Source organism: Anabrus simplex, chromosome 10 (assembly GCF_040414725.1).
Source record: "Anabrus simplex isolate iqAnaSimp1 chromosome 10, ASM4041472v1, whole genome shotgun sequence".
NCBI lineage: Eukaryota > Metazoa > Arthropoda > Insecta > Orthoptera > Tettigoniidae > Anabrus > Anabrus simplex.
In genome coordinates this window covers 23572356-23599130 of record NC_090274.1, presented here as the reverse complement: position 1 = coordinate 23599130, position 26775 = coordinate 23572356, and the positions used below count along the sequence as shown (strand labels likewise).

Sequence of the window (26775 nt, the reverse complement as noted above, 5' to 3'; positions counted from 1 at the left end):
GAGACATAACAGGTAGACCATTATTTAAGAGACTAAGAATTCTCCCAATACCAAGCACAGGCCTATACTATCTGCGCCTGACGAGAAGTCGCGGCAGCTTGTAGGTACAGCACGAGTAACAGATACTACACTAAGCTACAAACATTAATCGTGATAGACAGTGTGAGCTCTCTGTTAAACTGTTCATTATGTAATACTGTAAATATGTAACTAAAGCACACCTCAATTCATAAGTCACCGCGGACGGAACAAATGTTTATTGTCAGGCCTTGAGACTTGGGATTGGCACATGCGTACTAGCCATGCTTACTCCTCATATCCTTTACGGCATCTACGCGACTTCTCGTCATGCGGCCATAGTAGGCTACATCACGCCATGCACTCTACATGTGAAGTAAAATATCGATTGCTTCACAAAGAACTATGACAGTCACAATTACCAGAAATGAACAAGAAATAATAACTTTATTGGACACAAAAGTAAAACTGCTGCCTTGACACTTGTAGACTCAGTTGGAATCAGATTATAATAAGCTTCCAAATAAGGTCAAGGGCATTAGTCCCTTCAGTTTGTTTACCACAGTATTAAAAAATCTCCTGCTGTGTAACTGTTTCTATAGTAACTTACTGAAGAAAACATGAAATGTTAGTATGATGCTGTTATAAATTGTAAACCTTATTATCTTGTAAATAGCTTTAAAAAGGGCATTGGTGTCTCATTGGTTATGTTCTTACTGCTAATTCCTCCTTCATAGATGCTTATTTTGTTTCTTGCAAATATTATTTATTGCTGTTAATTAATATGTTCTGTTTTAATATCAGTATATTTGTTTATTTACAAAGTGCACACCATTGTGCATAAATTATTGTTAATTTTAAGAAAATATTTGACAATTCCTACACTGTTGGCATATTTTGTAATATGTAATTGTGCAGTCTATGGAAGCTAAATAAAGAAATGAATCAATGGTAGGGTAAATCATTGAAGATTACCTACAAAAATCAGGGCAACTGAACTAAACAAGAGTGACTGAATGGGTGGCTTAGAATTAGAATAGGTGAAAAATTATCTGATCGTGTAATGATTAAGAATGGAGAAACCTGAAGGCTATATTTTTGGAGCTTTATGTTTTCTTCTTATGTAAATGATATGAATAAAGGACTGGAATCACAGATGAGGCTTTTTGCAGATGATATTATACGGTATATAGTAAGAAATAAGTTACAGGGTTGTGAGCGACTGTTGATAATGTTGTGAGATGGACAGCAGACAATGGTATGATGGTAAATGGAGTGAGAAGTCAGGTTGTTAGTTTCCCCATGAAGGAAAGTCCTTTCAGTTTGAATTACTGTGTGATGGGGTGAAAATACCTCATTGGGATCACTGTAAGTATCTAGCTGTTAATATGAGGAATAATCTTTGGGACCTCCTGTGTGTGGGTGACACAGATGAAGAATATACCCGCAGTATCCCCTACATGTCATAAGGGGCGACGAAGGGACGATGGATCTTGAACCATGAGATTATCTGTGAATAGTACCATCATGCAAGGAACACCATGGGTTTGTGATTAGTAGATAGATATCTATATTTTCTCCAGATGGTTATGTTATTTTTCAACCTATTCCTTGAGGAGAAAATAGAAAACAACGAAACAAATTAAGACAATCAATACTGGTAAAATACAAAACACTATAAGGATACAAATAATAAACAACCCTATTAAAGAAACCTCAGCAACAAAACCCCAACACAGAAGAAAAACAAAAGAACAATAGCCTACCTGTTAAACCCTGGTTGAATCAGCAAGTCTTATCCTCCAACTCTAAACTCTACATTCACAGACCACGACCTAGAACAATGCATAACCTTGTCCTTGAATCATATTTCATTGATTCTCGAAAAGGCTGCATGCTCCAGGCTCCGACCTGCCTCACCATAATCTAAGACCTTTGCTGATTCAACCCTCTTCCCTCCCGTATCCTGCTGAGTCTCAGTGCCCTATAATCCTCATTTCCTCTTACTTTCTTACCTAGAAGCCCAATATCGAACAACGCAAGTTATCTGACCATACAAAACCACTATATCAAATTCCTACATACATATCTAATTTTATGTCCAAGTGTCTCTTGAGCATTACTCACACGTCCACTTCCTTTATTTTCTTTACACGTAATTTTTTCACTGCACTTAAATACCAATTTAAATTCCTTACCGGTACCCTACTCCATTCTTTTATCACCCATCCAGTAATTTTCTGGTCATTGCCATTCTGCTTTAATAATTCTTACTGACTTTCACTCAGTATTTTCACTCTCGCTTTTTTTGTTTCTTTACATCTTACTAACAAATGCAAGTCTTCCCTCATTTCTCCGCACATAATGTATTATCCTTTTTTCGAATCCACTCCCTGTTTTTGTATAGGCCAAAAATCCACCGTAATAAAACTCTTCTCGCAGCTCTATCTACATTACTACTTATCCTCGATACATGCCTTATCCTTGTCGCCACGCCGAGTGTTGGACGGCGGTAAATAGCCTGACCCCCTATAAGGACCAACAGCTAAGGGCGAAGGAGTCCTTACAGAAGGGAAATGGACCCTAAGTGGAGGAAATGCCACTGAAACCTCGTATCAACTGTAGCGTCTGTACTCCGGAGGAGCGGCTACGAAAGGCGTCTGTTCTGCATATTAGGAGCGGCCTACAAGTTTCGGCTGGGAGTGGCGAGCCCATCGTAATAAAAGCCTGTATGATAAGTGTGCTTAAGCCTCGGAAAATGCTAGGGCGTTCCCTATGAGCGACGTGCAAAATGCTAGGGCGTTCCCCACAAGCGACGTGCAATGCTTTTGATGATGGGAGAAATGGGCGACCAGCAACCAAATACATCAAGATAGCGACCATCAGTGTAGTGACACTAACAGAGAAAGTGGAAGAAATTGTAGATTTTATGGTTGACAAAGATATAGTATTGCTGGGAATCAGTGAGACCAAGTGGAGAGGAAACTAAAGAAAGGATACACCTTAGTCTATACTATATTGGAGGAAGAGAAGCCAAAAATGGTGTAGGTCTCATAATTAGAAAAGAACTAAAAGAATACCTAGAATTGGTGGAAAACATAAGTGACAGGTTGATTAAGGTCAGATTGAGACTTGAAACTGGTGTTACAGATATAATTCAAGGGTATGATCCACAAACAATATTTGTCTTACCACTTAATGTAATCTTTGATTTTGAAACATTTTTGGTATCCACTTGAACGGAAGCAAATGCAAGTGCATTAATATACTGACGAATGTTCCGGAAATAATTTTTGGTTTTACTATCGTTCTTTTCATAACTGATAATTACAGCATATTATGACATAAAACAGGCGACCCAGTGGCCAAAATGTGAAGTGGACAGCAATGATGGCCCGTATTTTCCTACAGCAACTGTATTTGCAAATCGCGCACTTCCTACAATTTTTTAACTCATTTTAAAAAGAAATTATCGATATTTATGAAATGAGAGTGCAATTCGTCACTGCTAATGTCTATCCTCTTTCTTTTGAATGCTCATTTGTCACGGTCGGTTACTTGTGAGCGCCGCAAAAGGTCTCTATAGGCTACTACTGAAATGATATATATGATGGGTCGCGGGCTGGGTGTTTGTGCTGTCTGCAACATCCCTGCACTCACACCACACATGGCAGATGCCGCCCACCCTCATCGGAGGGTCTGCCTTACAAGGGTACCCGGCTAGACATAGCCACACGAAAGTAAATTATTGTATTGCTGTCCAATAAATGTTCAGCAAAATTTGTGCATAATACGATAACTGAAATATGATATTTTGGTATCAATTTTCATTGCTGTAATTTTTCAATAATATGCTGCTATTCTTTTGTGAGGTGTGTGTCGCGGTGTTGCGAGAGTAAGGGCCGTGCTGTGTTACACTCGCTACAACAAACTGCTGTTAGGTGCAACCAAGTGGCAATTCCTCAACGCACAAATGTTTAAAAATGTAACTGCTTGGACAGAACCACCCTAATCATTTCTATGCAAAGTGAAATTTATTAATATATTATATTTATTATTATTATATTTATTATGGAATTAAAGGTAGATTATTAAAATCAATCAGAGGCATTTATGTTGACAATTGGGCTTCAGTGAGAATTGATGATAGAATGAGTTCTTGGTTCAGGGTACTTACAGGAGTTAGACAAGGCTGTAATCTTTCACCTTTGCTGTTTGTAGTTTACATGGATCATCTGCTGAAAGGTATAAAATGGCAGGGAGGGATTCAGTTAGGTGGAAATGTAGTAAGCAGTTTGGCCTATGCTGACGACATGGTCTTAATGGCAGACTGTACCGAAAGCCTGCAGTCTAATATCTTGGAACTTGAAAATAGATGCAATGAGTATGGTATGAAAATTAGCCTCTCGAAGACTAAATTGATGCCAGTAGGTAAGAAATTCAACAGAATTGAATGTCAGATTGGTGATACAAAGCTAGAACAGGTCGATAATTTCAAGTATTTAGGTTGTGTGTTCTCCCAGGATCGTAATATAGTGAGATCGAATCAAGGTGTAGTAAAGCTAATGCAGTGAGTTTGCAGTTGCGATCAACAGTATTCTGTAAGAAGGAAGTCAGCTCCCAGACGAAACTGTCTTTACATCGGTCTGTTTTCAGACCAACTTTGCTTTACGGGAGCGAAAGTTGGGTGGACTCAGGATATCTTATTCATAAGTTAGAAGTAACAGACATGAAAGTAGCAAGAATGATTGCTGGTACAAACAGGTGGGAACAATGGCAGGATGGTACTCGGAATGAGGAGATAAAGGCTAATTTAGGAATGAACTCGATGGATGAAGCTGTACGCATAAACCGGCTTCGGTGGTGGGGTCATGCGAGGCGCATGGAGGAGGATAGGTTACCTAGTAGAATAATGGACTCTGTTATGGAGGGTAAGAGAAGTAGAGGGAGACCAAGACGACGATGGTTAGACTCGGTTTCTAACGATTTAGAGATAAGAGGTATAGAACTAAATGAGGCCACAACACTAGCTGCAAATCGAGGATTGTGGCGACGTTTAGTAAATTCTCAGAGGCTTGCAGACTGAACGCTGAAAGGCATAACAGTCTATAATGATAATGTATGTATGTATGTATGTATGTATGTATTTATTTGTGAGGAGTCTGAAAGGCCCGGGCCCGCCTGCATTGCAGGCCTAACATTACGTCCCTTATTACATACAAGCACTTGCATTACTTTAGGGGATATGACTATATTTATGAAACACGAAAAGAAAGCGCTGGGGTTAACGAGGAAAGTAATATGATATTATACAGCACATAAAATTAACATAAGAAAAAGTTACACGCAGATACTCCAAATTGCTCAAACGTTAGGGGACTTAGGTTCACCCGTCGAATTGACGTCATAGCCTTCAAAGACCACCGAAAGGGCTTTCGTGGTATACCTGCTAGCCCTAATAAGTGTTGAGGAAAGAATGTCAAGTTTACCCCTACAAATATAGTTGTAAATTGAATTTTTAATCATTGATGCGACGATCAGATTCGAGACATCCGAAACACAACTCAATGAGGTACATGAGGAAAGAAAAGCATCATCGTAAACAATCATCTCAATCTATCTACAAGTATACCCAGCAGGATGATACCGAATGCATAGGATTAATGATTGGCGCTAGAGGAACCATTCCTCTCTTTTTCGTCCAGTTCTTCAAATCATTTAACCTCAATCAGGCATTAATAGAAGAAATTGCAGTGACTGCCTTGAAATATTCCATCCAAATCCTGAAGAATCATATCTTCCAAACTTTTTAATGCAACAACATACAGTGTGTCAAATGTGCTAACCAACTCATAATTAATTTTAATATTCATCTTGTCCTTTTGTATACTGTGTCCTCAGGGGCTATCTCTAGTTTGGGAAAGTCGAAATAAATAAACAATGAACATAATAACACTCAGTAATGCTACGACGATATCGAAGCTGTCAGTCCACGACACTGTTAAATATTACAAGAAAACCAAGGAGTTGGCTGTGCGGTTAGGGTCGAGCAGATGTGAACCTGCATTCGGGATGTAGTGAGTTCGAACCTCACTGTCGGCAGCCCTGAAGGTGGTTTCCCACTTTCAAGCCAGGCAGATGTACTTTTCTTAAGGCCACAGCCGCTTCCTTCCCCCCACCGTAGCCCTATCTGTGTCGGTGTGGCATAAAGCAAATAGTAAAAATTTAAAAAAATGACACGCAGCGAGAGCAGGATGGGGAAATTCGCACTCGTAGATTTTCCTCCGCTTTGAAAACGAGAGAGCGAGTTCATATTAACAATTCTATACGAGGAAATATACGTAGAAGTACGAAGTGCGTACAGGAGTGTATCTATCAATCGATCGATCTTCTGGATGGGGGCAGTAGAATAACACCCACGATATCTCCTGCCGATCGATCGACCTCCTGGGTGTGGCAGTAGAATAACACCCGCGATATATCCTGTCTGTCAATCGATTGATCGATCTCCTGGGTGGGGGAAGTAGAATAACACCCACGATATCTCCTGCCTCTCAATCGATCGATCACCTGCCAATCGATCGATCTATCTTCTGGGCGGGGGCAATAGAATTAACACCCACGATATCTCCTGCCTGTCGATCGATCGATCTCCTGGGTGGTGCAGTAGAATAACACCTATTGTATCTCCTGCCTGTCAATCGATCGATCTATCTCCCCGGTAGGGGCAGTAGAATAACACCCACGATATCTCCTGCCTGTCAATCAAACTATCGATCGATCTGTCTCCTGGGTGGGGGCAGTAGAAAAACACCCACGATGTCTCCTGCCTGTCAATCGATCGGTCGATCTATCTCCTGTGCGGGGGCAGTAGAATAACACCCACGATATCTCCTGCCTGTCAACCAATCGACCTATCTTCTGGGTGGGGACAGTAGAATAATACCCGCGATATCTCCTGCCTGTCAATCAATCGATCTATCTTCTGGGTGGGGACAGTAGAATAATACCCGCGATATCTCCTGTCTGTCAATCGATCGATCTTCTGGATGGGGGCAGTAGAATAACACCCACGTATCTCCTGCCTGTCAATCAATCACCACTGATCTGCATTTAGGGTAGTCGTCCAGGTGACACATTCCCTATCTGTTGTTTACCTAGTCTTTTCTTACATAGTCGCAAAGAATTTGGAAATTTATTGAACATCTCCCTTGGTAAATTATTCCAATCGCTAAATCCTTCCTATAAAAATATTTGACCCAATTTTTCTTCTTCAGTTCCAACTTTATCTTCGTACTTCCCTACTTTTAAAAACACCACTCAAGCTTATTCGTCTACTTATATCATTCCACGCCATCTCACACTGACAGCTCGAAACATACCACATAGTCGAGCATCTCTTTACTCCCAAGTCTTCCCAGCCTAAAGTTTGCAACATTGTACTAACACTACTCCTCTGTCGGAAAACACCAGAACAAATCGTGCTGCTTTCCTTTGAATTTCCAGTTCTCGTATCAAGTGGTTCTGGTGAGGGTCCCATACTCTAACTGCTGTCTTACCAGAGACTTGTACGCCCTCTCCTTTACATCCTTACTACAACCTCTAAATAGTCTCATAACCATGTGAAGAGATCTGTAACCTTTCTTAACAACCTCCTTGATTACCCCAATATACCTTGCCCTGTACTATTCGTTAGTTCATAGTCAAGCAACCAGTAGTAACAACGTTAATATTGCGGAGAATTACCTCCAGAAGACCAAAGCTGAATGTTTGTCCAGATGTGAAATTCGCCATATCAGTTACTTCTCCTCTACCAGACGTAAAGATTATGGGAGCTTTAATATAAGTGTAGAAACCCCTGGTCATTAGATTTAATTTGCCTTGTTGGTGGGGGCAGTAGAACACCACCCTCCATATCTCTTGCATGTCGTAAGAGGCGACTAAAAGGGGCTCCAAGGACTCTTTAACTTGGGAGCGTGGGTTAGCGACCACGGGGTCTTTATCTGAGCCCTGGCATTCTTTGTACCAGGCTCCTCATTTTCATCTGTCCTACCCGACCTCATTTGATCAACTCTTGTTCATTTCAGACCCCGACGGTATTAGGACACGAGGTCCAGCGGATCTTTCATTTTCACGTCTGTCGTGGCCCTTGTCTTTCTTTGGCCGATACCTTCATTTTTCTAATTGATGGATCCGTTCTATTTCCCCCCCTATTATTAGTGTTATCAAAGGATGATTGCCCAGTTGCACGTCCTCCTAAAACAATATTCACCACCACCTCTGTGACAACAATGGTGCGGCACCACATTCTCTATGCGGTCCGTCCTTATTGTTATAACTGGCGGCTGCAATAATATCCTAATTTGAAGGGGGTATGCGAAGTAGCTCCTCTGGGAAGAGCTTTCGCATTACTGGCCATCCGCATGGTCGTTTGCAAGACTACTTTTTATTTATTTATTTATTTATTCTCTCTCGACAGCGCGTCAACATTTCTGTTTTATTTTATTACCTTCTCCATTTTCTACCTTGAAAGCCTTGCAGGTGGCCATGGACCGGGGGTGACAGTGGCTCTTGAGCGGCAGTGGTCTAGCGCCGGGGATGTCTTGGTATGACCGCGACAGGGTAACCAGTGCCGAAAGGAGATAAGGGATTGCCTGGTGGGTTTAGGGAGGTTTCTCATAACTTCTCCTTTACGGAGGGGTGGAAGTAGCTGGCGGAAGACTAGCCTTTGCACCTCAAGTTATTCTGTACTCTTGTACTAGGCTATGTTCCTTCGTTAGTGCTCGCTTGTCGGTCATTTGTCCAAACAGGTAGGTCACCACGGGCTGTGAGGCGGGGCGGAGCCTCACGGCACCTTTCCCCCCACAGCAAAAAAGTCACATACTAACACAGTTCTATTCTCTTTCTCACCTAGAAAGAAGCAAACCTTGTCGAACTGGGCTGAGCAGTGACCATCCAACCAGGCCTCCAGTGATTTCTATCGCCTCGGATCGTTGATGAAGCACGAGGATAAGCAATTGAACGTCATGGCGTGGCTTCAGAGACTGGAAGCAGGATTTCTGTCTTGCCACCATTGATGTCTTGGTGCAGAGGAACAAGTGCTTGGATAAGAGTAGTGAGTATGTTGAATAGTTATGTGTATCAGTGTTCTACAACTATGTATTTCTTTTATTTACCTGTAAAATAAAGTTTCTCTGTGCAAGGTCGTGTTTCCTTATTTTTTAAAGATACATTGTACTAATAACAATGGTGCCTTACAAAGGCCACGAACCTGCTACGCTGGCGTAGCAGGGGGGGGGGGGGGAGGTGATACTCCCACGTGGCGCGTCCCAGATGGCGGATAGAGGGGTCCTAACCGGCTTGTCGGCGGACTTGAGCGAAATAAAATACCTCTCGCGGACCAAACACACAACCCCCTGTAGGTGGGGGACGCAGACGAATAACACACCCACGGTGTCCCCTGCCTGTCGTAAGAGGTCATTAAAAGGGGCGACCAAGGGATGATTGAATTAGAACCACGAAATTACTTGTGATTCGTACCACCACGTGGGGAACACCATGGGTCGCTTTTACCTGCGCGTAGTACCACTATGTTAGGTACACAATAGGTTTGTGATTAGTAGCAAAAGAGTACGGGGCCGGCTTTTACAGTACCTGTAATTGGTAGCACTATATGCGTGACACCATGGTTCGGTCTTGCCTACGATTAGTACCCACTGTACGAGGAACACCACGGGATAGCGCGAGTCCCTGTGGTTAGTACACATACGTAATGAACATCATAGGTTTGCGTTGCCTGTAAATGGCGCCGGAATGTGCGAAACACCATAGGTCTGTATTACATTTGCGAATAGCATTACCTGTGAGTAGTAGCATACTGTGTGGAATACCGCGAGTCTACGCTACTTTTGATTAGTTACCGCAACATGACAAATACCATGGTTCTACTTTTATAGCGATAAGTACCATTATGAGGGTCCGATGACTTGGATTTTGGACCCCTTTAGACTAAAAGCATCATCGATTCAGTATTATGCTATAGACTCAGTCCCTTGGTCAGTAATCCGGTGGTATTTGAAGGTGCTGAAACACGACAGTCTCGTGTCGGTTGATTTACTGGCACGTAAAAGAACTCCTGTGGGACTAAATTCCGGCACCTCGGCGTCTCCGAAGACCGTAAAAGCAGTTAGTGGGACGTAAAGCAAATAACCATTATTATTATTATTATTATTATTATTATTATTATTATTATTATTATTATTATTATTATTGGTCAGTAACACTATTATTTCACGTCAGTTTCTGTGAATGCGAGATATTACCTGTCGGATCCACTGATTGTTTTAAATTCATATCCTCTGTTCATTCTTCGTCCTCACGTTTTGAACTCTGGTCAGTGGAGGATTTTGGAGTTTTAATTTGTCATTCCATTTCGTACCATTAGGGGCTGATGACATAGATGTTAGGCCCCTTTAAACAACAAGCATCGTCATCAACCTTACAAAGGCTGCACCACCCTTAGTAATAAGCCATACAAAATACACCTTGGGGTGTACAAAATTACCTGCACTTGCGGCAAAGTATACACTGGCCAAATATACTGGTTTCATTGGTACCCGTATCAAGGAACAGCAACGTAATATCCGTCTCAACCAGCCAGACAAATCAGCAATAGCCGAGCGCGCCCTCTCAACGGATCATGATGTCGCGTTGCAAGATGTTAGACTACTACTGACTACTAACATGTCTTCATTCCTTCCTTGAAGGAGGAGGTGAGCCTCGTAGACGGTGACGCCGTCTCTCAGGCCAGGAGAAAGTGTGGGGGTTGACGTTTGTGGCCCATACTAGGAACTGTCTCAGCATTCGCCTTAGTGCAGGAGAATGAAAAACCATTGTCAGGACAGTCGAAGGAAGGGACCAGCCCCTCTCTGTCTCCCGAATACAGAGGCGTAGAGCCGTGGCCATCCCTCCTCTGCTCAGTTGGTCGGTGGTGCATCCGCCGACCAGATGTTCGAACGCTTACCCACGCTAAACACTCCAGGTCTGGGCAGTAGTGGCGACTGGGAATTAGAAGTGGGTGGGGAAGAGCAAAATATTTACAAACAACAAAAAATACCCGGGTTTGCGGGGGGAGTATATACATCAAAATTTAAATAAAAAACAAAAAAGCTACAAAATTTTGAGTTTCCGATGCTCTCTGAGCAAATTTCGACAGGGTGATTAAGGCTGACAGTTTACCAACTTAAGTGCGGTAATAATAGTTTCTTGAGGTTTTGATTCAATACTATACAATAAAACGTTCACCAAAGGAACAATATTACACAGCTATTACCATTAAATATACTTACGGCGTGATTATACAATTAAAAATCATTTAGAATTTGACTACAAACTACGAAACTAACAGACTCTGACAAGACTGCCAGACTGACGAATGTGCGCGACAAGCGGGTGAATAATACCTCAGTGTTCATGAACTTGGCAAAAAAAATATACCCATGCTACCCTTCCTCATAGCACATACCCCTACTTGCTGTGGTGCTATGCACATCGATTTGCCAAGACGAACGATATTTTGTGCGTATTTTCACTAATAATTTTGTTAATAATTAAAGAAACTAAACGAAAAAATTACCTGATAAGACAACAGGGCTTGTACAAATTGCTGTTTTATTTTAATAATTCGTAGTTTCAGCTGGCTAAAATGGAATAAAAAGTGTGCCCCCGTAATCGCCGCTACTAGTACGACGCGCGCCTCTTACACATTCATATTTCGCGGGTTCCCTTCCGTGCCCAGTGTCCACTGCTATTCATTGCACCCAATGACTACTGCAGTTTCAAAGAACATCGAAGCCAGTGTAGAGAACTATAGCGCTCACGTTCTCCCGGAGTCGGAACAATCAGCCAACAGCGAGATTCTCAACCACTGTCCCATGGACCCATAGTATACAATACGTGGCGCAATCACGATAGAGTACAAGTGCAGGCGATACGGAACACTGTTATTTCGGAACAGGCTGTTGCGGCGTACTGTTCATTTTAAGAATAGTTCCGGAATATATATATATATATATATATATATATATATATATATTTTTCATCTGTGCTCTGAACCGCAAACTTAGTTTAAAACTGAAAAGGTTACGTTCATAATTACATTTGTTTACCGTTTCTGCTTCCGAGCTACGTCTACCGATTACTAGAAAGTAACGATTACAAGTAAAAATTACTAAGGAAGTATTCATTACAAGTAATTCGGTTGCTTTTACCCAACACTGTCAGTTGTCGGTAACAGAAGTATGGCCTCCTCACCCCGGACGTGGCGCTCACAGCCTTCCACCAGTGTCCGGTTGGCCACTGTAGTTCTATACTGTACTTTAATAAGCTGAGAGATAGAGAACATATTGTAAAATTTTGTTGGTTGATACACTACAAGATGCTAGAGAGACACCTTACCAAATCCATCATAAATAATTACAATATTAGTTAATTTGTATGAAGTAACATAGGTGTTGAACAATCACTGCAGTGTAAGCGACAATACTCGCAACAAAGAAGCGGTTTTTTCTTGTTTTTATACCGTACCTATAAACAGCTATTCGCCATGCTATAAAGACAGTAAACCGAGCTCGATAGCTGCAGTCGCTTAAGTGCGGCCAGTGTCCTGTATTTGGGAGATAGTGGGTTCGAACCCCACTGTCAGCAGCCCTGAAGATGGTTTTCCGTGGCTTCCTATTTTCACACCAGGCAAATGCTGGGGCTGTACCTTAATTAAGGCCACGGCCGCTTCCTTCCCACTCCTAGCCCCTTCCTGTCCCATCGTCGCCATAAGACCTTTCTATGTCCGTGCGACGTAAAGCAACTTGTATTTAAAAAGAAGAAGAAGACAGTAATATTATCGAGTAATCGTTTACCTCGCACCGAGTAGGCTGTGAAAGCTAAACATTCAACACTGCTGTTACCGTCTATATTGGCTGTTGCCAAAAAAGTTGCATCAGTTTTGATTTGTGAAACTTTCCTGTTCGTTTTCCGATGTTGTCTTTGAGTGAAGTCTGTCTCGTTATAACAAGGAAAAAAACGACACGTCTTTCCATACGGTAAATCGAGAAGGAATGAGGAAAAAGCTACTCACTGGTCGTTAAATATGCCACCACATATGCGTGATATTGAAGAGATAAGCGACCACTTATAGGGAAACACATGTTTAATAATTTCCCTTATCATGCACTTCGTTACTGATTGCGCAGAGCCAGTCTGTGTTTGATCTCTACTCTCAACGAGAATGAATGACACTTCAGATTATGAACGAAACGACTACGTCATCGTCAACCAAACAACAGTCTGTCTTAAAGCAAGAATCATGTTTTTGCTAGTGTGACTTCGAATGATATGTAATCGTCTGTGCTGTTTTACTATTGACCCGACACTTGGTTTTTAGTCCTGGCGGTGGCGGGATGAATAATAGTAGCCTCTGTTGGGTTCCGTTTATTTATTTTTTTTGTCTGTTACAGCATCATGAGATAATGTATTAGTGGATTTTCACGATACTTGGTATTTGACTTTAGGATAACAACGAATAGGAACTTAGTTTTAATTCGCTCAACGAAATCGGCTGGAGGGGGCAATAAACATAAAACTACCGAGCAAGTGGCCGCGCCGATTGGTCACGTAGCTGTCAGTTTGAATTCGGGAGATATTGGTTTCGAACCCCACTGTCGGCAGCCCTGAAGATGGTTTTCCGCGGTTTTCCATTTGCACGGCGGGTAAATGCTGGGACTGTTCCTTAATTAAGGCCACGGTCGCTTCCTTCCCACTCTTAGCCGTTTCCTATCCGATCGTCGCCATAAAACCCGTCTGTGTCGGTGCGACGTAAAAGCAGACTGTAAAAGAAAAAACATTAACCCGGAACCCTCTGAATCGAAGGCCTCAACGCTGACCATTCAGCCAACAATTCTGACTTTTTTTTTCTTTCTTTACGTCGCACCGACACGGATAGGTCTTATGGCGACGATGGGACAGGAAAGGCCTAGAAATGGGAAGGAAGCGGCCGTGGCCTTAATTAAGGTACAGCCCCAGCATTTGCCTGCTGTGAAAATGGGAAACCACGGAAACCATCTTCAGGGCTGCCGACAGTGGGGTTCGAACCCACTATCTCCCGGATGCGAGCTAACAGCACGGCCAACTCTCTCGGTGACCTGCATTTTGGACCCCTTTATATAATAAGCATCATCCCAGTAATTAAGACATTGCGCATTGGATCCACTGAATGTTTTTGTTTCACGATCATTTTCTCATCACCATTCGTTTAAGATTCTAGTCAGTGGATACATTTCGAAGTTTTAGTTTGCATTTCGTTACACCTCATACCATTAGGGACCGATGACCTCACAATGGTAAACAACAAACATCATCATCATCATAATTTGCCTGATGTGAAAAAGGGAAACCACGGAAAACCATTTCCAGGGCTTCTGACAGTGGGGTTCGAACTCACTATTTCCCGAATGCAAACTCACAGCTGCGCGCCCCTAATCGCACGACCAACTCGCTCGGTGAAAAGGACTTATTATTAAAATTATTATTATTATTATTATTATTATTATTATTATTATTATTATTATTAGTATATTATTAGCAATATTATTCTCAGTTTCAGGCGGTTTGAAACTGAGGAAGAGGAGCATTCTATTATTTTTACTACAAATGCATTTTCCTGTACCTACAGTCAAGACGCTATAATGAAAAAAATCCATCCGCATTTTTGTACTTCCTGGTATTTCGCGTCTCTCGATCAATCAGTTAACATTGATCTGTATTTAGGGCAGTCGCCCAGGTGGCAGATTCTTTATCTGTTGTTTTCCTAGCCTTTTCTTAAATGATTGCAATGAATTTGGAAATTTATTGAACATTTCCTTTGGTAAATTATTCCAATCCCTAACCACCCTTCCTATAAACGAATATTTGTTCCAATTTGTTCTCTTGAATTCCAACTTTATCTTCATATTGTGATCTTTCCTACTTTTAAAAGCACTCAAGCCATTCGTCTACTAAAGACATTCGACGCCATCTCTCCACTGACAGCTCAGAACATACCACTTACCAATATAGTTGGTCTGTCATTGGGTTATCTGGTAACAATGAGTCTACTGTATGATGCTGCTTGACCCTGGTAAGAAAACGTGAGATAAGCTTATCTCGATCAATAGCAAACCAATCTTAGCAGCTGTGGGTTTTGCTAATCATTGTGCAAGGGAGAGGAGTTTGATCGTTGAGAGAAACGATATAATTATACGTATGGTCTGCAACATTCCATTTTCTATCTTGTAACGGGGTTACAAGTCAGGTTGTACGTTTCACAAATAGGAAAAGTCCTCTCGGTTTTAATTACTGCGTTGATGGGGTGAAAGTTTCTTTAGGGGATCATTGTAAGTATCTAGGTTTTAATATAAGGAAAGATCTTCATTGCGGTAATCACATAAATGGGATTGTAAATAAAGGGTACAGATCTCTGCACATGGTTATGAGGGTATTTAGGGGATGTAGTAAGGATGTAAAGGAGAGGGTGTATAAGTCTCTGGAAAGACCCCAACTAGAGTATGGTCCCAGTATATGGGATTCTCAACAGATTTACTTGATTCGAGAACTGAGGGGAAAAGAAGAAGAAGAAGAAGAAGAAGAAGAAGAAGAAGCTCGATTTGTTCTAGGTTATTTCCGACAAAAGAATAGCGTTACAAAAATGTTGCAAAGTTTGGGCTGGGAAGACTTGGGAGAAAGGAGACGAGCTGCTTGACTAAGTGGTATGTTCCCAGCTGTCAGTGGAGAGATGACGTGGAATGACATCAGTAGACGAATAAGTTTGAGTTGTCTGTTCAAAGGTATGAAAGATCACAATATGAAGATTAAGTTGGAATTCAAGAGGACACATAAGGGCAAATATTCGTTTATAGGAAGGGGAGTTAGGCATTGGAATAACTTACCAAGGGAGATGTTCAATAAATTTCTAATGTATTTGCAATCATTTAAGAAAAGGCTAGGAAAACAACAGATAGGGAATCTGCCACCTGGGCAACTGCCCTAAATGCGGATCAGTATTGATTGATTGATTGATTGATTGATTGATTGATTGATTGATTGATTGATTGATTGATTGATTGATTGATTGATTGATTGATTGATTGATTGTATACTGGGCACGAATTCTAGAAATTTGTGGCTGCATTGTCAGATTCCTAAGATATTTAAAGCTCGGATGTTTTGCATTTTTTTATCGCTTAATCGCCTCAATTACTCATAATCTGACGATTTCCTAGCCCCTTATATTTACAACTGATCTGACTTTACTTAAATAATTTCTTAGAAGTTGGAAATTTATCGAACACTTCCATTGGTAAATAATACCAATCCCTAATTTCTCTTCCTATGATCGAATACCTGCCCCAGTTAATCCTCTTGAACGGAGCAATTGGCTGCGGTTTTTTGTCATGTAAGTACAGCTTTCGTTCGGGATATAGTGAGTTCGAAACCCACTGTCGCTAGTGCTGAAGATGGTTTTCCGTGTTTTCCCATTTTCACACCATGCAAAAGCCGCGGTTGTTCCTTAATTATGGACATAGTCTCTTTTCCTCCCACTCTTAGCACTGTCCCATCGTTGCCATAAGAGCTATCTGTGTCGGTGCGACGTAAATAAATAATATAAAAAATTAGGCCTCTTGAATTCCAACTTAGTTGAGCACCTCGTCTCCTTACTCCCAAGTCTTCCCAGCCCAAAGTTTGTAACAGTTTCGTAACACTACTCTCTTGTTCACTATACTGGGGGACCATGGAATTAAAGGTAGATTATTAAAATCAATCAAAGGCATGTATGTTGACAATTGGGCTTCAGTGAGAATTGATGGTGGAATGAGTTCTTGGTTCAGGGTACTTACAGGAGTTAGACAAGGTTGTAATCTTTCACCTTTGCTGCTCGTAGTTTACATGGATCATCTGCTGAAAGATATAAAATGGCAGGGAGGGATTCAGTTAGGTGGAAATGTAGTAAGCAGTCTGGCCTATACTGACGACTTGGTCTTAATGGCAGACTGTGCCGAAAGCCTGCAGTCTAATATCTTGGAACTTGAAAATAGGTGTAATGAGTATGGTATGTAAATTAACCTCTCGAAGACTAAATTGATGTTAGTAGGTAAGAAATTCAACAGAATTGAATGTCAGATTGGTGATACAAAGCTAGAACAGGTCGATAATTTCAAGTATTTAGGTTGTGTGTTCTCCCAGGATGGTAATATAATAAGTGAGATTGAATCAAGTTGCAGTAAAGCTAATGCAGTGAGCTCGCAGTTGCAATCAACAGTATTCTGTAAGAAGGAAGTCAGCTCCCAGACGAAACTATCTTTACATCGATCTGTTTTCAGACCAACTTTGCTTTACGGGAGCAAAAGCTGGGTGGACTCAGGATATCTTATTCATAAGTTAGAAGTAACAGACATGAAAGTAGCAAGAATGATTGCTGGTACAAACAGGTGGGAACAATGGCAGGAGGGTTCTCGGAATGAGGAGATAAAGGCTAATTTAGGAATGAACTCGATGGTTGAAGCTGTACGCATAAACCGGCTTCGGTGGTGGGGTCATGTGAGGCGAATGGAGGAGGATAGGTTACCTAGGAGAATAATGGACTCTGCTATGGAGGGTAAGAGAAGTAGAGGTAGACCAAGACGACGATGGTTAGACTCGGTTTCTAACGATTTAGAGATAAGAGGTATAGAACTAAATCAGGCCACAACACTAGTTGCAAATCGAGGAATGTGGCGACGTTTAGTAAATTCTCAGAGGCTTGCAGACTGAACGCTGAAAGGCATAACAGTCTATAATGATAATCTATGTATGTATGTACTCTCTTGTTGGAAATCACCCACAACAAATCGCGCTGCTTTCCTTTCGATTTTTTCCAGTTCTCGTATCAAGTAATACTGGTGAGGGTGCCATACACTAGAACCCTACTCTAATTGAGATCTTACCACAGACTTATACGTTCTCTCCTTACATTTTTATTATAATCCATAAATACCTTTCTTTACAGCCTCGTTAATGCGATTATCGCAATGAAGATCTTTCTTTACATTAACAGGTACTTACAGAGATCCCCATATGGTACTTCTACTTCATAAACACAGTCGTTAAAACTGAAGGACATTACCTCTTGCTGAATATATACCACCTGACATTCTATTGGCACAAAAGCTGAGCGGCTTCTTGAGCTGAAGAATCAGCGTCAAGCTTTCGATCTCTCCCCGTCTTTCGTAGTAAAATATTTCTTGTGTTTACACTTTAACGTACGTTTGTCCAGTACAGATTTTACCAGTAAACTTTGTTACGTTAGGAAAGTGACATGCGGCGCTTAGGGCAGTTTATAGTGATTATCAATGAAACTCATGCCGGCCTCGTGGTGTAGGGGTAGCGTGCCTGCCTCTCGCCCGGAGGCCCCGGGTTCGATTCCCGGCCAGGTCAGGGATTTTTCTCTCGACCTGATGGCTGGTTCGAGGTCCACTCAGCCTACGTGATTAGAATTGAGGAGCCGAGGATGCGTCGTGCTGAACACACGGCCCCTCGTAATCTGCAGGCCTTCGGGCAGGCCACGGTCCTTTAAAGGGCGTCACGTGCCGTGGGTTTTATTGTTTTGGATCAATTAAACTCATTCTAATAACGTAATCATATTTACTGGCAAAATGTAGGTATACATCTGTGTGTTAAGATGGGTCGTGGATCTAAACTGAAGTTCGGGTGGAAAAAAAAAAAAATTATCTGCATGTCACAGATTTACACTACTGACCGAGCGAGTTGGCCGCTCGGTTTGGGTCACGTTGCTGTGAGCTTCCTTTCGGGCGATAGTGGGTTCGAACCCCACTGTCGGCAGCCCTGAAGATGGTTTTCCGTGGTTTCCCATTTTCGCACCAGGCAAATGCCGGGACCGTACCTGAATTAAGGCCATGGCCGCTTCCTTCCCACTCCTAGCCCTTTCCTATCTCATCGTCACCTATTTGTGTCGGACCGACATAAAGCAAATTGTAAAAAGAAAACCTGGTGATTTTTTTCTGAAAACTATTAAATATATTAACATCATTGTTGAAATTTTGCACACTTTTTCCGACGACCATTTCACGTGACTTCAATTTTCGTAAGAATAAGATAAGTTATCTCAATAACTATTCCATCAATCAACTTGGAATGTTGATAATCTGTTGTGAATTAATCTGATTAACAATGATAGTTGTAACGTGTTGGAGAAACGTAACTTGGACGGAAATCGTGGTTACCTGTATGACATTTTGGGAGGAAGAAATGTTTTCGGTGGGAGACTTTAAACAATATACTAGGAATAACTCATTGGTTTGCAGTACAGTATGTGCATTTTCTCTCTGTGCGCCTAATTTAATACTTAACCCTTTCATAGCTGGCTCGGTAATTACCGACCCTCCATTACAGTCTTTTTGAAGAAAATTTTCAAAAATTGTTTATTGGCCCGTATTAAATTGCGTTTTCTCTAGTTTCCAGAAATGTATAGTTTATACGTGTTATCTTGTTGTTTAGATTATTTACATTCATTTAAATTATTATTTCGCACGTTTTCCTGCAGCTGTCACTTTGACATCTTGACATTATTTGTTCAGTATTTCAATATTGTTTCATTCAAAGCGCGGGGGAATGTGTTTGAACGATTTATTTCTCATACTCAGAAGTTAGTCATCCTGATGGCCAGCAGATGGCATAACTAACCAGGTTGTATTCTTGGCCAAGGATCATATAAGAGAAAGTGTTTACATGGGAAAACATAGGATCCCAATGAATCGTTCAACGGCTTGATTTGTCAACGTTGCCCAAAGGATGTGTACTTAAGGACGCAAAACCCTACAGCTTAGAATAATCAAGAGTATTTGCCATTTTAAAAATGGCATTACGTCAGAACTGGACATCCTTAAAACGGCTGGAATGAATCCTGGCAGGTATGTAGTATCCGGGGGAGGTGCCACAGATAAGGAGCGCCTCAGTCTGGCTTTGAAGCAGTGTACTCCGGAGTAAAAATGTGCGAGGCACTTATGAGCCAGGAAAAATCACATTAACCTAAAATCTCAAGAATGTGGCGTCTCCTATGCAGCAGGGAGGTTTTTAGGAGTAGAAAAATAACCGGCTTTACTCTTGATGTGTACCTCAGCTTAGAGAGACTTTTTCGGACATTTCATTTTTTCGATATTTTTCATTATTTGGGCAAATTAAAAGCCCACTTAAAATTAAGATATTAGCTTAATTTATAAACGAAAATGAAGAAAAATAATGCAGCTATGTTGTATGCCAGAATGTAATTATACTGTATTGAAATTGAGGGTCTGGGTCCCGCCCACAATTAATAATTTTTCTCCCTGAAAATAATTTAATTTATAAAAAAAAGTATTGATAAATTTGCCCGTATCAAATCCACAAAAACTATTCTGCTCTACAACACTCAGAATAAATTGCTACAGTAACAGTGAGTCCTTTATTTTAAATAGGAACAGAAACACATAATTCTAAAAATGAATGTTATTTTAGTAGACCTAATATATTTTTAAAGTCCCCCCCCCCCCAGATGCATTAATGTTTAATTATTTTATGCCAGGAATCCACTAAACTAGTGGCCAGAAGAGAAGGAACTTGAGCATTTTGCAGAAAAAGAGATCGAAACATTAACACAGCATTTTAAGAACCATATTGTAGGTGCTGCCATGGACTTAGTAAAATAAAAACAATGCGCTCCCCATGAATGGTATGAATTCAAAGTGCTTGGCAAGGGAATAAAGTTAAACAGGATTTTGAGCAAAGTTGTGTCAAAAGAAGCCAGATTGCCGATTGTAGGCAAGTTGCTTCGTATTGTGTCAGTGTTGTCTGCGCCGTGTGTTTCTTGTGAGAGAGGCTTCAGTTTAATGAACCTAATAAAGAACAATTTGAGGTCATGCATGGGGTTGAACAGCCTTAATAATTTAATGTTTATTAATATGAATGACCCATCATTAGAGAATATTGATCCATCCAGAACAGTGAAAAACTGGTATCTTAGTGCTCAAAGTACGAAACATGTGTATGGAGAGATAAAGCCCACAAAACACACACTGTTGCTTTGTAAAACCACTTATATCGCCTTTATTGTCTATGAACTTGTACTTTTTAAACCAGGAACGAGTGAAGCAATCCTATTTTTACGTGTAATCTTAAGAGGATCGAATTAAGAGACAAGCCTATGTACATGGAATTCGTAGATCTAGACAAGGCATTGATTGGACCAAGCTCTCTGAGACTCTGAAGGTGATCAGAATCAGATACCGAGAAAGAAGAATTATCTACAATCTGCATGACAATCAATCTGATAAGAATCTGGGGCTTTGAAATAGAAGCAGCAATCCAGAAAGGAGTGAGTCAAGGCTGCAGTTTGTCCCCGACCCTCATTTTCAATGTTTATATAACTTAGAACCGCAGTAAGGGAAATTAAAGAGGAATTTGGAAATGGAATGATAATATAAGGAGAGGAAATCAAAAACTCTTGAGGTTTGCCGATGATATTGTTATTTTATCTGAGACTGCAGAAGATCTGGATAAATTGCTGAATGATATAGACGTAGTCTTGGGAGTACGAGTTGGAAATAAATAAATCCGACACAAAAGTAATGAAGTGCAGTCGAATGAAGTTTTTTTTTTTTTTTTGCTAGGGGCTTTACGTCGCACCGACACAGATAGGTCTTATAGCGACGATGGGAAAGGAAAGGCCTAGGAATGGGAAGGAAGCGGCCGTGGCCTTAATTAAGGTACAGCCCCAGCATTTGCCTGGTGTGAAAATGGGAAACCACGGAAAACCATTTTCAGGGCTGCCGATAGTGGGATTCGAACCTACTATCTCCCGGATGCAAGCTCACAGCCTCGCGCCTCTACACGCACGGCCAACTCGCCCGGTGAATGAAGTTTTAAAGAAAGTAGAATAACTATTGATAATGGCAGAATTAAGGAGGGGATAAAATGCAGATTCTCTTTAGGCTTAAGGCGCTGGAGCTGGGCCCCAGTCTGGTTTCTAGAGTAGGCTTAACAACGGGGTGAGGAAGGAGCCTGAACGGTAATGAGGACTTGTCAGGAGAAGGAAGAGTGCAGGCAGGTCTGAAGGCGGTCCAACCACTTAACAATGCACCTAGGTTTTTCTCCGCTAGCTCTTACATCAAATACTGATTGTCTACCCCTTAGCCCCGCTTCTTAATACGGAGTCGGTATGAGATGAGATTAAAATTGACTTTTTTACGGTCCGATGCCCTTCCTGGTGTCAGACTCAATTGAACATCTAATAAATGTCACAACCTTTGCTGGCGGGACCTTGTACTTACAGTGTACTATGTCTTCTGGTATAGCCTAGAGCAATTTTGTTACTTTCATTGATCTGTCTCTGTCTTATCCTTGGCTTTGACAACATGAAAGTGACAGGTATGTGTGATGCTAGCAATACCATTCCTTATGCAGGCAATCCCTGCTATGAATGGTGTGAAAATGTTGCTCATAGGGTCGGTTGGTGCATGCATTTCAGTGGGCTTGGCACACTGGTATGTAATAGCAACTTCTGGCTCGGTGAGGAAAGGAACGGGAAACTACCTCACTCCTCATTTCGCTAGTACGCCTCTTCAGTGATGCCTAGGCCATCTATGAGAGCTGATGCCGGAGCTCTAGGGCTGAGGATTAAACATACGTACACAATAAAGATCAAATGGTGAATGTAATTGGGTTAGGAGTTGTAAGAAATCGGGTGTGGCTTATGACTAGGAATTGTCTCAGCATTCGCCTGGAAGTAATAATAATAATAATAATTTCGTGTGGCTATTTCTAGCCGAGTGCAGCCCTTGTAAGACAGACCCTCCCATGAGGGTCGGCGGCATCTGTCATATGTAGGTAACTGCGTGTTATTGTGGTGGAGGATAGTGTTATGTGTGGTGTGTGAGTTGCAGGGATGTTGGGGACAGCACAAACACCCAGCCCCCGGGCCATTGGAATTAACCAATGAAGGTTAAAATCCCCGACCCGGTCGGGAATCGAACCCGGGACCCTCGGAACCGAAGGCCAGTACGCTGACCATTCAGCCAACGAGTCGGACCGCCTGGAAGTGAAAATGGGAAACCACAGAAAACCATTATCAGGACAACCGACGGTGGGGCTAGAACCCACGTGTCTTCCGAGGGCGCGTTATAGCGCGGCCACTCCGATCGGCGTCTTAATTATTAGTGATACATTCCAAAACATTGTATAAAATAATGCATTATACTCAGTATAATAAAGATGCTAATATTAAGATTTAGAATGTAACTAGCAGGTGCCCGCGACTTCGCCCGCGTTTATTAATTCAACCGCGTTAGATGTTTCTAACTATATTTATTAGCAAACATCGTTTTCACTTTTAATATTGGTCGTTTTCTATTATTTTAATATTTCACTCTCTTCCCACCACCGCCCGTAGGGGTGTCTTGCCCTACAGTTTTCTTTCGCAAACAGTAAGTCATATGTGTACCACGTTTGCTTGAGAGCTATGCTGGAACATGCATACGTACATCCATGATCTCGGTCATTTTGGACATTCTTTTCACCCCTTCTAACCCCCATCCGGATTGGGAATGAACTTTGGCTCAAACGGCGTCCAGACTGTCACGGTTCATCTCAGCTACCCCAAAGACTCACCACTAATATCAGTCATTTTTCGGATTTTTACATTTCACCCCTTCCTTTAGGGGTGCTAGGGTTTACTTGACCCTACAGTAATTTTTCCCGATAGGCCTAGTAAGTCATATGTGTATCTAGTTTGGTTGAGAGCTATGCTGAAACATACACACACATTCACCCGTAATTTCTGTCATTTTCGAAATTTTCTTTCTTCACTCCTTCTCACCCACTATGCCATGGGAACTGAACTTAGACTTTTAATTTTTTATATACCGTTTATAGAAGAAGAAAAAGAAAAGAAGATAAGTTAAACATATCTTCACATACTGTTGGTTAGGCAACCCGCTGATTATATCTGTCATGCGGTTTACTTACCTTCCCCTATTTTTATTTTTTTTCACCGTTCTCACACCCTATGCCGAATTACCCATCAGATTTCGTTCAAACGACTTTCTAAACCCTTCCAGGAGTAATAAGAACAAAGTAATAAGATCGGTTCATTCCAGACATACATACAAACAAACATTCATTTATATATAATGTATAGACTGCTAGGTGATAGCACCATTGTAGGTTCGTCAGATTGTCATATATGTCTTCATGCTTTGAAATTTCAGCGAAATTTCACATTTCAGATGTGTGTCAAGAACAGATAAACTGAGCAAGTGGCTGTGCGGTTTGGGAGATAGTGGGTTCGAACCCCACTGTCGGAAGCCCTGAAGATAGTTTTCCGTGCTTTCCCTTTTTTACACCAGGCAAATGCTCGGGCTGTGCCTTAATTAAGGCCGCGGACTTTTATTTCCCACTCCCAGCCCTTTCCTATCCTATCGTTGACATAAGACCTATCTGTGTCGGTGTGACGTAAGGCAAATAAAAATCTACAACCAGTTTTCCAGTCAGTGGCCTGTTCAGGGATGGAATGAATGAAGCCCCCCATCCTGCGGCGAGGATAGGAATTGTGCCAGCTGCCGAAGCCTGTCGCACTCCCCTGGGGCAATGATTAATGACTGACAGTTGAAATGAAATGATATTGGAGAGTGTTGCTGGAAGGAAAAATGACAGGAAAAACCGGAGTACCCGGCGAAAATCCTGCCCCGCCTCCGCTTTGTCCAGCACAAATCTCACATGGAGTGACCGGGATTTGAACTACGAAACCCAGCGGTGAGAGGCCGACGCGCTGCCGCCTGAGCCACGGAGGCTTCTCACGAAGTAAAGCAGGTCGTAAAAATGTTTTCAAAAATTCTTGCCTTGTTTAGGATATATTTGTTTTCGTGAATGTCGTTAGAGATCATCGAAACGGTGCAGTGCCACAGTAGTCGTGATTGCAGTAGCTCTTAGCCTGTTAGAGAGAGTGTGTGTTTAAATGTCATTGTAATGTTAATTAATTACTGTAGTAATGCAAGCGTTCAGTAGCTAAAACTGCAATAGGCCTACTGTTTTCAATAAAAATCAAACCAAACCCCATGGCGCAACACCCCCGAAGAGCTATGGCCTACCAAGTGACCGCTGATCAGCCCGAAGGCCTGCAGATTACGAGGTGTCGTGTGGTCAGCACGACGAATCCTTTCGGCCGTTATTCTTGGCTTCTCTACCGGGTCCGCCATATCACCGTTAGATAAGCTCCTTAATTGTAATCACGTAGGTTGAATGGACCTTGAATCAGCCCTCAGATCCAGGTAAAAAATCCACGTCCTGGCCGGAAATCGAACCCGGGGTCTCCGAGTAAAAGGGAAGCACACTACCCCTACACCGCGTGGCCGGCACTATTTTCAATAGCAATATAAATTCTACCTTCAGTATTTAAGTCTTTGTGTGTTTAATTTTTATCTGCATAGTTGAATACTAAATGTTAGTCTTGATTTATTCTGTAGTACAGATATTTTACGAAGTGGTGATAATTTAAGGTCCTCCTCTGCGGTATAGTGGTTAGTGTGATTAGCTGCCACCCCCGGAGATCCGAGTTCGATTCCCGGCTCTGCCACGAAATTTGAAAAGTGGTACGAGGGCTGGAACGGGGTCCACTCAGCCTCGGGAGGTCAACTGAGTAGAGGCGGGTTCGATTCCCACCTCAGCCATCCTGGAAGTGGTTTTCCATGGTTTCCCCACTTCGCCTCCAGGCAAATGCCGGGATGGTACCTAACTTAAGGCCACGGCCGCTTCCTTTCCTCTTCCTTGTCTATCCCTTCCTATCTTCCCCTCCCCCCACTAGGCCCCTGTTCAGCATAGCAGTTGAGGCCGCCTGGGCGAGGTACTGGTCATCCTCCTCAGTTGTATCCCCGACCCGGAGTCTGAAGCTCCAGGACACTGCCCTTGAGGTGGTAGAGGTGGGATGGCTCTCTGAGTCCGAGGGAAAAACCGACCCTGGAGGGTAAACAGATAAAGAAGAAGAAGACAATTTAAGTCTTAAGCATAGGCTGGAATTGAAGTTAGGGCCTCCTCGGCCGAATTTAAATATTTGATAAAAACATAAGGGTTATAACAACTAAAAATGCATACAACAGGAAATGTAGTCAATCACTTTCTATGTGTTCCATCGAGAGACAGCTGTTGGCCGTCCCTGACTCCAACGAGCGTGTCATCAACCACTAATTTGCGGAGCGGGAGAGGAGAATTGACTTATCTGCGACTTTGTCGCTACCGTTCGTTAACTTTTAATTATTTTTTCCCCCGTCACGATATAATCTCATTTTCGCTGCGTGAAAATTCCGTCTCGAAAGTAGATTTCTATTTAGGCAGCATGATCGGATTGTTATTCGTATTACTGTATATAAATGGTCCTATTTCGTCTAAAATATCGTGGTGATAATAAGTGAAAACTGGGGTGGAGGGTTGAGATGGCGGCAGAGCCTTTATAGTAGACTGTCACGAACCGCCAATGACCTCAACTAACCCGATAAAAAGTTTGCATGCCACGAGGAGTGGGTATTCAATTGTGATGTCACCTTGAGCTAATGGCTTGTGCACACACTTCTCGAGTCTACCGAGCAGTGTTGCCAATTGAGAAATGTTCCCACCAAATTTGGTGGTTTTTCTTTTATGTCGTATGGAAGT

The 26775-nt window shown here is 41.9% G+C and overlaps 1 protein-coding gene across 2 annotated transcripts in view; it reads left to right on the top strand.

The window, feature by feature from the left end:
- LOC136882002 (HIG1 domain family member 1A, mitochondrial) overlaps window positions 1-26775 on the top strand; it is a 154865-nt gene that overhangs the window by 92117 nt on the left and 35973 nt on the right. For both annotated transcript variants that reach the window (XM_067154487.2, XM_067154486.2), the window contains exon 2: window positions 8933-9133. In XM_067154487.2, the coding sequence (XP_067010588.2) occupies window positions 9095-9133 (39 nt within the window). In that variant the 5' untranslated portion in view covers window positions 8933-9094. The remainder of the gene's footprint in view (window positions 1-8932; window positions 9134-26775) is intronic.